This window comes from Cupressus sempervirens, chromosome 1 (genome assembly GCF_028749045.1).
Source record: "Cupressus sempervirens isolate cs-2001-9-10 chromosome 1, ASM2874904v1, whole genome shotgun sequence".
In the NCBI taxonomy this organism is placed as follows: domain Eukaryota; kingdom Viridiplantae; phylum Streptophyta; class Pinopsida; order Cupressales; family Cupressaceae; genus Cupressus; species Cupressus sempervirens.
In genome coordinates this window covers 587,040,954-587,057,397 of record NC_143118.1, presented here as the reverse complement: position 1 = coordinate 587,057,397, position 16,444 = coordinate 587,040,954, and the positions used below count along the sequence as shown (strand labels likewise).

At 34.5% G+C, this 16,444-nt stretch overlaps 1 protein-coding gene across 5 annotated transcripts in view; it reads left to right on the top strand.

The window, feature by feature from the left end:
• LOC149578780 (Pseudouridine synthase family protein) overlaps window positions 1–16,444 on the top strand; it is a 117,592-nt gene that overhangs the window by 40,688 nt on the left and 60,460 nt on the right. For 3 of the 5 annotated variants that reach the window (XM_089831588.1, XM_089831595.1, XM_089831579.1), the window contains one exon: window positions 9,100–9,462. In XM_089831588.1, coding sequence (XP_089687714.1) covers window positions 9,100–9,462 — 363 coding nt within the window. The remainder of the gene's footprint in view (window positions 1–9,099; window positions 9,463–16,444) is intronic. The other 2 variants (XM_089831612.1, XM_089831605.1) reach the window with 1 other exon arrangement.

Sequence of the window (16,444 nt, the reverse complement as noted above, 5' to 3'; positions counted from 1 at the left end):
ATTTATGAATCTATCCCTTACATCTAGGTGTAAAATAACTCAATTTAATCTTATCTCCTCATAACTAAAAGTGATAATACCTGTTTCAGATAAACAACTGAATGCATAGCTTATCTCTGTCTGATGCATGACCGACATCTTGAGAGAGGTGAAACATTGTCAGGGGCTTAACCACCCAACCTTGGACCACAACTTGTCCTTACACGATCTTTGACGAGAAAGGCCCTCCCTATCCAGTATAGGCAGGGTTCATCTTGCCATCTACTGGACTTCCTGGTATTTAACTCACCATACGACTTGGTAGTAGGAGATCACAATAACATTAATATGCATGAGTTATTAATTAATTCATATAATCGTTGTTATGTCAATTTGGTACTGATTCATATTATTGGTGATCCTTACTCACACCTCATCACCAATCTACTTGGCTACACAGCCAGGTGAGTCCCAGGTATTCTCAGAGCAGACGGCTCATACAACCATCATTTCACATTCTATGATTATGTTCTTTAAAGACCTCAAAATTGACAACGTTCTTAACATCATTCTTCATGAGTGGATCATGCATGAGCTAATGCGTTATTTATTTTATTATTTATTTAATTCTGATAACATTCTTGTTTATTGTAGAATCTCTGCACCTCCTCACCTATTTCAGGCCATCAAGCCGGTGACTCCCTGGTGCTATCATATTATATTCAATGTGATACTCCACACCTTCTTCACCATATTTGGGCATTTCGCCTGGTGAATTCCTTGGTGTTCACTTATATCTATATGTATATGTAAATTAGTGTTATATTTGTTTTATACTGGAATAGAAAACAATCCCGACTGGAACCATAATGAATCAAGAGAAATTTATCATGTCACATGTAAAGAGGACGGCAAGATTATATGCTTAGTTCAGTACGAGGATGTCTTCAGACTTTATTTATCAGTGCTATGTTATTCAATAGAAAAAGGACAGATTAAGAGAGAAGCAACAGCCTTATTGCTTAAGTCAAGGACGTAGCTTCTCATGCTATTACAAAGGGAAACAATGAATTGCAACACCAGCTATAGGTATAAACTTATGTTAAACAGGAAGAAAGATGTGTCAATGATATAAACACCAGCTATAGGTATAAACTTATAACAGGATGTATTTGATTTGTATTTGAGAAAGAAAAGATATCATTCCTAAGAAGAGAAATCAGTTAATTACACGTTCAGACAATAAAGGAAGATGTCTGATTTTTAACACATATTATAGCAATGTTATTAAAAGAAGAGCAACCGACAGACTAGAAGCAAGACAAGCTTCAATGATTAAGTCTGGAGGCATACATTCTTCAATTTGTAATCATAATGAAAAATGACATTCTAGTATTAAAGTGCAGTAATCTTATATACTAATTGGTTTCTACATCCTCATAATAATCTGCCGGCTCAAGAATGCAGTCATAAAACCAAGGAAAGCATAAAACGTTTCAAAAGTTAGAGCATCTTACGTGACTCTCTAAATCCAATTCTTGAGATGAGTCTGCTCTGGTAACAGCCCGTCTAACCAGGTTCAGTGACTATGGAAGCAATACCGATTTAATTCAGGGTGGAATTACTATCAAAGCCGTATTCAGTCTCTAACAAAAACATTTAACAATGGATTTGGAATGCCGAGAGGTAGGAAAAATGATGGAGTGTTTAGGAAAGGGAGAATGCCGAAGGCAAGGATGAATGCCGATACACATTAAAGGTTCCATATAATAAATTGAGCCCGACCTTATGGCTACCAACAATTACAAGAAAATCCCTACGAAATCCCAAGATGACCATTCGGATTCCAAATATTAAATTGACTAAGAAGAAAGAAAAGAATAAGAAGTTGGAAAGAATTGGAAGATTAAAATTCAAAGATTATAATAATACAATTATTATAATTCGAACATTATTATAATGTACAATTTTAAATGATAATGGTGCCAAATCATTTTTTTATATTTAAATGCACGTAATTAAATATTTAGTAAAAATAATATGACGAAAGATAAATTAAAATCCTTTAAGATATGTTTTATATTTAAACTCAATTAATTTAATTAAATTATTAAATAACTCATGCAAGTCCTGCAGATGTATTCTATTTCAAATTGCTAGGTCCTTTACCTGTCTGTCCAGTGATGGTGATGCCTTGCCTAATTCTTTTCTGACAATGCTCCCACCCCTTCGACATGCTCCCTGCAAGGAATTTTTTAGTAATTAAATTATTTAATCATAAACAATCATAACAATTAACCTTTCATCTTAATTCCATGAATTCGCGATTAACGATCAACTAATATGTCATCTTCACTTGAAATCATAACGACCATCTTACCATTTCGCTAGATTATATCAAATTAAACTGCCAATTGACTTCATGCGAACCTCAACGGCTATATTTCAAGCTAGGTCAAAAATTGGGATGTAACATTCACCCTCCATTCTATCTTTTTCTGGTCCTTCTTCCCAATTGGAGTTTTCTACCATGGTTCCAAAATCTTCCCATATTGAATAGTCTTTTCTCTGATTTTCCTGTTCTTCTCCTTGCTTGCTTATTTGTTTACTGTTATGTTCTATTTCTGTGGATATTTTCTCTATATCTACTGGTGTTAATAACTTTGTCTCTCCTTTGTTTTCTGCCCTTCTTGTCTCTTCTTTGTCCAGATCAAACATATCCTTCCCATTGCTCAGTGTCTGCCAAAATTTGTAACTTTTCTTTTTTACTTTTTTCCTAATGGTGACATTACTCCATTGGACTGATTCTGCTGGCGGGATATTAGGGCTCTAATCATTTTTCTCCAATGAATCTTCTCCTTTCCTTATTTGATTTTGTTCTTGATTCACTTCTTCCTCTAATTCCATTTCTATGTAGGTCTCTATTTCTGATTGTTTGTTGCAATTTTTTCCATTCAGTTCCGTATTTGTCTCTTCTTCTAATGGTTTTAACTTTTTATTACCTCCTTTTTCTAATTCCTTTTTTAAATCTGACCTCAGGACAGCCTTACCTTTATGTTTTGTATGCCTGATATCCTATTATGATAAATTGGTCTTCCAGATCATTCTATAGGAGTAGTACCTCATGGGAAAGCATATTTAATTTTTTAACATTGATCTCTATCTCTTCTAGTATTTCCTTTTCTATTCTGCAGTCTTTACAGTTTTTGTATTTTTCTATTGAATGTTGGTAATCTGTATTTGTCATCCATCTATATTCTATCCTTTCTTCTCTTCCTGAATTTTCCTTTTGATCCTCTTGAGCTATCTTTGTTTCCTTTAGTTCTTGGTTTCTTTTGTTTTCTGACGTTCTTTTCTCCCTGCTTTCTTCTACCTTTTCCTCCCTTTTCCTACTTGTCCTTAATATTTTCTTTAAGTTATTGTTGATGTTTATGCTATTAAAGTTTGTTTCTATGATTTTATTTATTTCTCCTGTATATTCGGTAAAGATTAATTTATATATAGATCTGTTTGGTATAATTTTTCTATTTATGGATTTACTTTGTTTTGTTTTTACTAAGAATCTTATCTTGTTTTAAATTTATTAACTTCGAATCCTATTAACGTTCCTAAAGATTGTCCTATTCTTCTTATTATGTTGATATCATTTAATTTTGATGGAATGTTTGCACATTCCATCCATTTAATTACTTGTTTCAGTTTATTATAGTTTTTATTAAAATTGGGCTGCCATGCTAAAATTTTTATGTGATGCCCTTTGTAAAATCAATTGGATAATTCTAATAGTTCGTTGCTAAATTTAATATCCTGACATTGTAGAAACCAATATTGATTTACATGAGGAGTTATGTTACTTACCTTTGCTCCGCAGATTTTTTCTAGGTTTCATTCCAGATTGTTTCTGTATTTTGCTGGACCGTTCCAAAATGCATAGATGCCTAGATCCAAGCATTCCTACCATTTTGCTTCTCTGTATTTATTGCTGATGATAATTGTTTCGATGTTTTCAACAATGTCTGTGTTGTTTTGGTTGGGGTTTGTTACTTCGCTTCGTTTGTTTAGAATAAATTGCTTTTTCCGATGTGGAGGAATATACACAGATGTTGGGGATGTCTTTGTTACCTTCTGAGTTGGTTTATCAATAAGGTTTTTCAGTATAGATACATATGATTTATGCTTTTCTGTTGGGATAAGTGACTGAGATAGAAAAGTTCCTAGAGGTATATTATTGGGTTTTGAGATCTGGGTGGGTTGAGATATTTGAATGCTTTGTTTTCTTGATTCAGCAAAGAACAGCAATATACCTCTTGATTCGTCAATTGCTGTTCCAAGCCTTCGCTCCTAGTATATGGTTTTGGGATCTGTTTTTTGCTTCCATGCTTTCTACTCTTTCTATTTTGAACAATCTTCCACCCGTATTCATTGTTGCTATTCTGGTTTTTGTTAATTACAGCGTTTCACTCTGCATGAAGCCTGATTAGTCTTTCAAAGCCATTCGACTTTTCTGGTAGTTTGATATTTTGCTGTTTTTCCTAGATTGCAGAAAGTGCTTCAAGTTGGTTTTTGATATGTAAAGCGCTTCCTCCTATCGTCTGATGTTGATTCGCTTTATAGATTAAGGGAGGCTTGCGTTTAGGAACGATCGTATTTCCTACTTTCTTTGGAATTTTCGTCATTTTCGCTAGGATTTGTTGCACAACTTTTATAAAGACAATGATGCATGTATTAAAATTTAATTATTATCCAATGTCAACTTCTATAGATTGTCAAAAAGCACTTTTAGAAAATTTATATGTACTATAACTTCTGTAGAGCATATTCCTGACTGGAAAAAAAATCACGTCTTTTAAGGAAATTTTTTTTTGGCTGTTGGTTCTCTTTGGTGTGGTTGGACATGGCTCAGGTTCAGGTATGGCATGGCCTTGCTACCTCGGGTTCCCTATGGGTATGTCCCAAACATATGCACAGGGTACTTGTGTTGGCAAGGCTGTGCATAGGCTATCTCATTTGCATTCCCCAGTAGAGTCTGCTTGTACTCAGTTTTTTAACAGGACTCTACAACAAAGGACCTGGCAGCATAGGTAATCCAGATGCCTCTGCAATTACTTTTGCTTTTCCACATATTATCAAATAAATTAATAACCTTATTTGCTCGATTGTATTGAATCACTTGTTAAGTATTTAAATAATATTATTATTTAGCATGAGTTAATACCATAACTATAAATCGGATCTCTAAATTTGGCATGTGATTTGTAACACTACTACTAGCCACAAAACCAATAAAAAGGAATTCCAAAAACAAGTATAAAGTACGCAATATTTTTTTTTATATAACTCCTCTTATTACAAGTACAAGTACACAGATTGAGCCATTCTCAAACTGAAAACCTCAAAATACATGAAAACATCATCCAAATATGATTCCATAAAGATTCTAAAACATATTGAGTTCAGTACAGTAATGAAGTACAATCTCATCCTTAAATGCCTATGTCCAAATATGGACCCTACAAGCAAATGAATAATGATTCAGGAAGAACTTCATTAAGCATCTTTAGCTACTTGTAAACTCGAAGCACCTGGAAACACACAAGAAGCAACACAAAACAAAAGAGGGCTCAGTACACACTGAGTTGAATAGCATAATCCACCTGCATGCATGTTAGACCAAACATATACATAACCATAATGCAGATATCCATTTTACTACAACATAGTGCAATTCCAAAATTAATATGCAAGAAGTAAACCTTTACTTATTATTGCAAAATTAAACTCGCACTAAGAATAACACGTAAATGAAACATATATATACTGAGGTGTCATCGTTATGGCACTAAGATACTGCATCCTTCTATGGTATGCTCATAGTCAACACATAACGGGTTTCTCTATTATACTTGTCAATGACAGAATAGAGATATGCCTTGTTCTCCGTATTTAACCATAAAGGTCTAAGTCATAGGTAAGGCCAACTATCTTTTATATATGTAATTAACCCACCCAATTAATTGTATAGTTATCACTGAATTAATTAACTGAATAAGATAAACCAAATTCAGCCACCTCGATATACGTTCATTACAACTATCCTTAAAATATACATCAAACAGATATTCTAAGAATGCACAAGCAACGAATAACCAAAACAGTTTACTCATGATATTACATTCTTCATCTTAGAAATCTCATCTTTTATTGCCAAATTCAAAAGTAAACTTAGATTATTTTAACAACAGAAATAAGTTCTATAATATTACGCTCTCGTAACTATAACTAAACTAATACATCTGTTTAATGATAATTACCAGTCGTAACACTATACTACTTACTCCTACTGTCAAAATAAACTAAACTTATCCTTTGAAAAGACCAAGATAATAAAACAATGCTCATATGATATTCTTGTTTAAATTGACAAACTTATATCATAACTCTGCCTTACACACAAACAACTGTCCATTTCAATTATGAACTAAAATACATCTGATTAACTTAAAAAGAATTTTATTTCAACATAATATCTCAACAATTCCATAATTGCTATAAAGATCAATTTCCATATATAAAAAGTAATCTATACTGTCGCATGAAACTTCTTCTTCATGTTTCAAACTAACTCCCAACAGTTTCACGGATTGCTATGACTGTTTTTGAAGAAAAGCTTTTAAACTTAAGATACTATCATAAAATTCCCATGACATCAATAGTTAACAACATAATAAAACTAATGACTTATACTGATAATGGATAGTTTAATATTCTTTTTAGTTTTATGTTAACCGTTTGACTAAATGACTGTCGCAGTCCCATATAATCGCTCAATATCATGACTATACTCAACACGACCCACTTCTCATAGCTTCAACGAATTAACAACAGTAAAAAAAAAACAATAACTACAGCCAACTAAGAATACCTAAAACCCTATACCATATTCTTCATCTCAATAATAATCGAGTAAGACTGATCTGCTGGTTGTTTTCCTAAAGACATTTTCATGAAATAAGATCGAGCTATAAATTTCAAACACATTGAATTATATTGTCACTACCCTCGGTTCCAATTTACTATCCATGAAACAGAGTGACTGTGCCCTTATTCAGTCATGAGACTGCAACCAATTACGAGCTCACGACTGAGGTCAAACCTCGTTTAACAATGAACTCAAGATACGGGTGCTCTCAAGCTCGGCTCCGTCAAAACCAAATACCCTAAGTATAACACAAACAATTCAACTAACCGTTGCGTGATATTTCCAAATCAAGTTCGGGTTTCATGTTAAGACTTTTGCGCACAGTTACCCGCAAACTGATTGACATAATACTCGAGTCGCAGTTTCCACAATATGTATATATATAAAACACAGTGACTAATCTTTTAAACTTTGAACACAACTAATCATATCAATCATGACTAATTCCCACCTGATATGCATGATATAACACCCTGCCCAACTCGTATAAAACATAAAGGATTTATGTTTATCCGCAGATTTCATGCAATTTGCTTGAAAGAATAGCTTACAACAATTTATACAGAGATAAGGTCCGCACTAAACTCTTCTCTATGATAACAACATGCTGATACACGTTTCCACTTTATATAACAAAACCCAAATGCAACTTTGCTATTAAAGCCACAAATCCACACTCACACCTCAATATGGAAATATACAAAATTCAACCGTAAAAATATCAAACTTTGCATACTTCCAGACTCAGATGTCAATATGAGCTGTATATAACTGAACAACCATATTATTCCTAATTTCCAAAATCAAATGCAGTATGAACAGCAAAAAGAGAAGGGTTAGAAAAATGCCCCTACGTGAGATTCAGCAGATAGAAAATTCTCAACACAAAGCCCTGCTATGAAGCTTGATGCGAAAGACCCAAATGCCAAATCCAACCAAACTTCGAAATTGCAGAGATTGAAGAACTTGCTAAACAAACTGGCTGTGAGCAACACCTTGATGCTCAGCCTCATATGCATGCAAATACATTCAACAAACTCTTTCATGTTTCCGAAACCACAGCAACTAGGCTCACAAGTGTAAACCAAACAAGCAAGGCGGCCATGTTTCCGGCCTGATCTCAATAGGAAACCCACTCGCAAAACGAAATGATCAACAATACCCTGAGTCCCATAATACCTCTTAAATTTTGCATTTAATGCTTCAGTGACACATAGTGGTGCCGGGTACATAAGACAGACCCATTACCACCGCCATTTTGGCTTTTTGAAACAATGCAAAATTTACCTCTTTTTAAGCATTCAAAACCCAATTAACAAAACAAAATAATGTGTATGTTCTATCAACTGCGGTAAATAGGACCCTTAATAAAACAAGTGAACTAATGTCATGAAACAAAACCAATTTAGGGTAGAATGAAATTAGATATATATAACCCCATTTACATCATTTGCAAACATGCTATGTCAAATTCACTTCTAAGGAACATAATTAATCTTTTTAACAATTTATATGCATATACAATGTAAAGTTCAACCTCATGAAACACTTGATACCCTAACATTATAAGTTCTTATAATCATGTTTTCAAACCTTAAAACTCAAATTTAAATTAAGAACTTTAAACGTTTAATCCTTCCAAGCAATCTAATTTATGCAACCAGAAATGTCAGGTATATAAAACCTCTTAATATAACATACTAAAATCATAAGTCATCTGTCAAATCTAAATAGAGTAATTCTGATACTGAATACACACTCAACAAAAGTTTTTATGTTCTGCTAAACAGAATATAACCAAGTTCTGACTGAATAATCAACGTATCAAACTGAAAGAAACTAGATCACAGCTAAGTCCTAAAAAGCAGAATAACCAGTAGAAATGGTCAGGCATGACATGATTCTTGTACTTCCTTATGTTAGGAGTGGATTTAGTGTACACTTGAAACAGTATTTTTACTTTCTGTATCATTAGATGAGTATTGTCTTGTATATGATTAGTATCAAGTGAACAACATTACCTCTTTGCAGCGCATTTGTTTTATCTGATGTTTATACACTTTTTCATCAGGAGCTAAGTTCTTAATACCCAATCTTACAAAATTACTTCGTGATTTTCTGACATTGATTTTAAATCTCAGGTCGCTCACTTCACAACTCCTTTCTTTTTGGATCAGTTGGAAAGTGTGCATGCAGGCCTTAATGGCATTCTTCCTCGTGATATTCGGGTGAGAGAGATAGCTGCAGTGAAAACTGATTTTCATGCACGGTATTCAACATTAAAGAAAACTTATCATTACAAGATATACAATGATGCTATTATGGATCCATTTCAAAATCGTTATGCATACCACTGTGCCCACAAGCTCAATATTGATGTCATGAGACAGGCTGCAAAATATTTCATTGGACAACATGACTTTTCTGCCTTTATAACAATGTCACGGGGAGGTTTACCTAGAGATCCCAGGAGGGAAATTTTTCGGTTTGATGTAGTTAAAATGGTATGTGCTCTGGATTCCATTGTACCTATAATTGTTTTTCATCTTGGAAATGCATGTCCTTTTATTAGTCTTTATCTGCACAACACTTTTTATTTTTCATACACATTAAATTGAATTAGTCTTAAAGCTACAGAGGAAAAGATATGTCAAGTGGCTGAGGGGATGCAAGGAAAGCAATCTTTGTAGCTGTGTACGCCTAAATTTGAAAGAATAGGATAGGATGTTAGATGAGTTGTAAATATGTACACACAAAAAGGTGGTGAGGGTGCCTTTATTTCTGAATATTCAGGTGATGCTCTGTAATTGCTTCCTCACTTATCCCTCCTACAAGTTTCATTGTTAACCCAATATGAAAGGACGAAGATGTGGAATTTTTTTAAGTACATGTAAAGCAAAAGACATACATTTTTTTTTGAATGTTATGCCATTGGTATCTAATATTATGCAATTAATATAAGTCCTGACATTGGAGCATTTAAAGATATTATTGTAAAATAGGGCAGATGCCATATTTATATGCTACTTTATATTCATTTCTGGAGTGTTTATTTGTAGAGAGAGGCTTTCAGAGAATATCCTTGACGGATGCTTTGAGAGGGAAATCCTGGTTTTGTGATTTGAGAGGCAAGAATAGGTGATTTTAGCTGGTCCCTTAAATGGAGGCTGTTGTATGTACCTGTTCATGGTGGAAAATGAGAAGCTTCCATGTTTTGGTATTTCATGCCTGTTGTCTTTGCATGTTTGTCATATGCATATATACTATATATCCAGGCCTTTAGGTGTTTTCATGGCAGGCCAAGTAATGCGTGTCAAATTCACATATATCGTGTGAGACTATCCTTTGGGGTTGTTGCGAGTGGCAAGTCAGTGCTCAGATGTCCACTGTTTGACCAGAAGGGTTGTAGTGCAAAGATGGGGAATCTGGCTAACATTTTATTCAATTGTCAGAACACAGTTAGCACTTTGCTATTGAGAAATTTTCAAGGTATCAATGGTTTATTTGTGTATCTGAGAGTATTTGGTGTTACTAATGTTACTGGTAATATGGATATGGAAAATAGTTCCCCTCTGTGTTGCTTTGATGTATCTTTCTTATTAGATCTGTAGTATCGAAAGGTCTGCTGGGAACATTTTTGTAATATTTCTGGGTGTGCAGCATTGGTGATTTTTTGTCAGATATGTTGGCTTTGTTTTCTTCCATGTTTGTAATTTTTTAAATATTTAATTGTGATGTGTTTGTGTTGGGACAAAGTTCCATGGAGAATGTTTGAAGGCCTCAAATCTATGGTTCGTGTGTGATATATATTTATTTTCTTTCATTCCTGTGTGTGTGGATTATGTTCTGTTCAACTAAGCTGGATCTTGTATGCAATATAGACATGGCACAAATGATAGGAAGAAAAGTAAGCTTGACTTAGCAAGGCTGTGTGCATGATTATAAACAATGGTTATGAGGTCTTTTAAGTGGGATATTTTGTAGTGAAGCCAAAAATGTGAGACTAGGTGCAAGAATGCTGCTATATGTGTTGTGAACATTCTAGGCATCACAAGAGAGTCCACAAGATTAGCATAGAGAACTGGTTTTAATGATATGATTGTAGCAGAGAAGTGAATTTCATTTGCACAAGACAGTGTTTGAGAGAGAGAGAGAGAGTACACCATTCATGCTCCTATATAAGGTGCGAATGATTCAAGCATGCGTACTGTTAGAAGTTGTAATCTTTCCTTGGTGTATTTATAAACCAAGGATAGAACTCCTTTCTTTATTGTTATAATATATTAGGATATAAGCCAAGGTATCCTAATATATTTCTTTTTTGTCTTTTTTCCACTACATCTTATTTTGTCATCTAGTGGAATATGTGAGGACAAATATGTATTGTAATTTCTAATTTTAGATTATTCCTCCTTAAGAGGAATCTCACACTTGGCCTCACACACTTATGAATGGTGGCATTCATAGACATGGGAGTTACATTCTAACTCCTCTCTCTCATCTCTATTTAAGAGATGACCCTCTTCTCTCATTTAACAATGAGGTTTCTTCCTCTTCTCAATTATTGTATGAGCATTGCTCTCTTGCTCTCTCTCTCTCTTCTTAGGCTTTTCATGCCTCATTCATAATGTCACAAGGGGTTTTCTTTGCTTTCCCCTTTCCAAATATCTTGTCTCATGGTGTTGGAGCTTGAAGCTTTCTCTCTCCTATTTTATGGTAATATCTTTTCATGCATTTACTCACTTAGATTCTTTCCTGGTATTGCTTATTTACAGATTTTTTTTTCCATTTCTAACACGTACAAGCAACTTTTTAAGACAACTGCTAGACACATTAAATCTTCTATGGGATGACACAAATCTGTATGTGCACTGGAAGTATTCTAAGAAAAAATGTGCAAAGCACAAAAAGAATACACATGGAAGATGCTGCCGAAAGGAGGCTGACTAACCTGCATAAGCTCTGTTCTATATTCACTGATCAATTATATAAGGCCTTAACTATAGCGTATGGATACATGTTAGTTGACTAAGTTTTTGCTTAGATGCAGATAAAAGGAATATGCAAGGAGCAGATGAAATAGGAGGTTATGTTGTGCACAAAAATGGGATAGACACTTTTTACTTTTTAGTATTGTACTGGAATAATTGCATGGTGTTGCACAAATTATAGATAACTGCATGCAATTTTCATTAAAAGGCTTGGTTTAGGGCACATAGCTTATACACAGAATGGATGCAATGCAGTCTGATGGCAAGCATAGATGGTTGCACAAGTTTGGTGAATAGGTAGTTTTCTGTGCAAGATAGATGCATTTGTGAATGTTGGTTATCTGCACAAGGGTGATACGATGTAAGTGTTCAGATAAACATTTTCCCAGTTTTGTATGTGGTTGTTTATGTTCTCTCTTTTTGCTGGCTGAAGTATGAAAGAGGATTTAAATGTAAAGCTACCAAATATTTGTTTTGTGCACAATAAGATAACGTTTGTGTTGTGACCTTTTTCGTACATTCTTCCCATTGCAAATGGAGACCTCCTTTTTTGCTTAGTGTTTTAGTCGTTTGGGCGTAGTTTTAGTTTTGGTAGTAGTTGTTTTGGCTTTGAAGTTGTCTCCTAAGGAAGTGAGCAAGCTATCAACCCTTGGTTTTAGATTCACAAGTAAAGAGTAGTGGGTTTCGGTGAGAGAGCAAGTTGTCAAGAAGGTGCCAAAGTGTAAATGAAATTTTGTCAAGGGAGAAGGTTGTTTTACAAATGAGGAATGTCACTTTGTTTTGAAAATCAACATGAAGAGGTCATGAAGGTGAAAGGGAATGACCAAGATGAAGCAATTTGGGAATATAATCCATAGCCATTCAACTTCAAATTCAAATTGGAAATGCTAGACCAAAAAGTTTATTGGGTACGAAATAGTCACCGGTTGCTGGACAAAACGAAGCTCTAAATGAAGTAAAGCATAAAAAAGAAGACTCTTTTTGCAGCATAAGTTCGTCCCCTCCTTTTGACCCCTCCCTGTACAATGAACTTCTTACGATACTTAGAAAAATAATAAGTTCGCTTAGAGATTCTATTAGGGGATAGATAGGTTCACTTTTGTCTAAACTTAGAGCTTTTCTTATCAAAAGTTTAAATAGATAAGTGAGGAATAAGCAAAAAATCATAAATCCTTAGTCAAAAATACACAGAAACCAAGAAAGAACAAGCGAAAGAGAGAGAAGATCCATCCATTTCCACCTGCTTAGTGAATTTCTGACCTCCTTAAGTGCTCATTTCCAGCTTCACCACTAAATTCTGCCTAAGATGTCTAGAGGAAAATCGCAAGGATCAAGTGGTTTGAGAATGAAAAGTGAAAAGTCTTTGTAAGGGAGATCAAATTTTGGGTTGCAAGATGAGTTTTTAAAGAAAAGAGAAAGGGAAATCTTCAAGTTTTGGACAAGGAAGTGAACACTTTGAATAGAGAATGTGAAAAGCGAAGTGAGTTTCAAATAAGAAGTGAACTTCCTTTCTCATTTCCAGCTCTAAGCTGGAATTCTGACCTTTGAGGATTCCCAGCTCCTTCATGAAATTCCAACCTTGGCAAAGCATGACATTTTGAGATGAATCGCTAAGGCAAGTAAAACTTGATTCAAGGTGATAAAAGGCATTGAAAATGACAAATTTAATTTGAACAAATACTTTCAATAATAAACTTTCGAGAAATGAAGGCAAGTTCAAACTCCAGCAAGAAATTGGAATATACATTACTCATTTCTAGCTCCAAGATGGAGATCCAACTCAATATGTTTGTTGTTTCCAGCTCCTTAGTGGAAATCCTCCCAAGGAAATCAATAGTATTTCAAGACAAACGGATGCTACCTCATGATCAAAACTACCTTTGCGAAAATCAGAATAGATATCATACCATGGTGTCATGTTTTCAGCATCTCCAATGGGCTGATCCATGATTGTTGTAATGTTTCCTTTCTAGGATGACACAAAGTTGTTTAGGGTTGGCCTATTGCCGGAGTTCCCGTAGCCCAATAGAGTGTGCAGGGGACTCATACAAGGAATATAGAGTTGGACATGTCTTTTCAGGCAATTTTGGGCAGTCGATGATAGGTTCTTAAAATTTAGGAGGATCCCTAATTTTTAGGGACTGACTGGGAGTCGTCCAAGATGCATCCGGAGACCACTGAGGACACTTCGGAGGCATTGGATGTGTTTCCTATTTTAGAAGGAGCTCCCAATTCACTAACAATAGCTCTCAAGGAACATACACCATAGGGGATTCACAGGGTCTCAATTTGGGGTCGATAGGACCATTACTCTTTATTTGATGACTATCCCTAGATTTTAGGGATAGCTGGCAGCTAATAAGTGACCACTTGGGTGTTTGAGGAGCTGAGTAGAGACCCTGTGGACAGTTTTTCGTACTTTGGGCAAGGTTCCTAAATTTTAGGGCGACTTCCTATTTTCTAGGAGGAACTATCATTCAACTTGTAGTGGTTCAGATAGTAGAGGTGATCACAATATTTTAGACGGATTTTGATTCTGAGCTCCAGATTGGATTTTATTAATAAAGAAGGCAATATTAAAATATTTAGTAAGTTGGTTTTGATAATATAATATTAAAGTGATATTACAATCACTTTTTATTAAATAAAGTTTTAGTAATTTATTGACTCTTCTTCCTAAGCGTTACAACATATAATGTCATAAATAATAAAGGGGCCAACTTAATAAGTCAAGAATTACCCCTTGTTCTATTTTTATAAGGAGGCATAATACAATAAAGTTATTCTATCATTAAAAGGGGCAAATGAAACCCTAACCCGAAATTAGGGTTAGACCTAAAAATAAAAGTGAATAAAAAGTGTTGGCAAGCTCATTTTTCATGATCCAGGTTTATAATTTCATTGACAGATTTGGGGAGAGCTCCATTGACAGGGTTTTCCAGCAATTTTATGGTATAAGAATGAAAAATAACCTTGCACCAAACAACGTTGACTTTCCTCTAGTGTTGATGAAATGAGATTTATGGGCCTTTCCAGCTGACTGCAGCAATTGGGCATTAATTTCATCTGCAATTCATCTGATTTTGGGCTGAAGAAAGAGAAGAAATTACAGATCAGACTTGAAGAGCACATATCAAACCATTAGTGATCACAAATTGTTGATTTCCAGCCTAGCTGTATATTTCTAGGGTAAAATTGTATTGTTTCAGACTGATTTGGGACTGCGTTAATATTCTTGCTTAGAAGAGGGTTCAAACTTCTTTCTCTTGAGCAAATTGTTCATCTACAGCTAGCTGTATTGTCTCTGTGAACTGTAAATCACTTCGTAAAGAAGAGTATCATTGTTTTATTCTGACAGTAAGGGTGCAATCAGCTGCATCAGAGCAGATCAGTCATACTGGGAGCAGATAGTAAGAGGTTTCAGCATTATTTATTTTCCCAAAGGCCGTGCATTTCGTCCTGTAGCTGACAGCAGCCCTAGGGGGCCATCAACACTGAATATGGATGCATATCAAAATTATTGAGTTTCCAGAATTTTAAATTAATCCATTTGTTCAGCTGTTACCTAGTATAAACTTGTACTACTTAGTTGATAGGAAAATAGGGGAGTTGGAAATGTTTCAGATTTGTCAAATTTGATTTGGTAATTGTTTTAGTTCAATTTATTTCTGCATTCCATTTTATAAAAAAAAACAGAAAACTTATGAAAAACTCCAAAAATAACTTCAAACACCAAAAACTATTAAAGATTTGGAATATAGAAAAATCCAAACTTGGCATCACACTGGTCAGAGACTTCAGATTTGCAAACAACTCTTCAATTTCGGCCTTATATCCAGTTGGGATTTTTCAGTTGCAATTTCTCCCACTTTGTGATAAACATGAATACTTAATGGTGTACTATGTCAATCCTTTTGATCCAAAATTTTTCCTTCTTCAGGATTCCCAATTGACTACTGATTTCTACATTTTGATCATTTGTAGCCTGCAATTTAGAAACAAGTGATCCTTCTTCCTTCCTTGTTCTTGCACATTTAATTCTTTATTTTTGTTACTGTTTTCTTTGCGATATTTTGATATTTCTTTCTTTTTTGCTTCTGATATGGACTCAAAAACATCAAGTCATCTTCAACCTCATCTAGTATACCCAAGATTTGTGTGAAAGAGAGGGCATCTTGTATCTTTTGAGGAAGAGGGTGATACTTGTCATAGGTGGGCGTATAATTGATTTATTCGTTGGTGAAACATGAGGACTATTAGTTGTTCTAGTAGATGGAGATGAATCACAAACATGCCCAAATTTCCTTGACATTGTGTCATTAAATTGCTGGAATTGAAGGTTTGTGTTTGTAAAACTTCTTTTTGTCATTGTTTATTGCTGGAGTAGCATTTCACGATGACCAATAATATTACACTTTCAATTTCTGGATCTGATTGTGAATAGATTTTTTATCATCAACGTTTCAGATCATACTACGTGATCCAGCATCAGAAT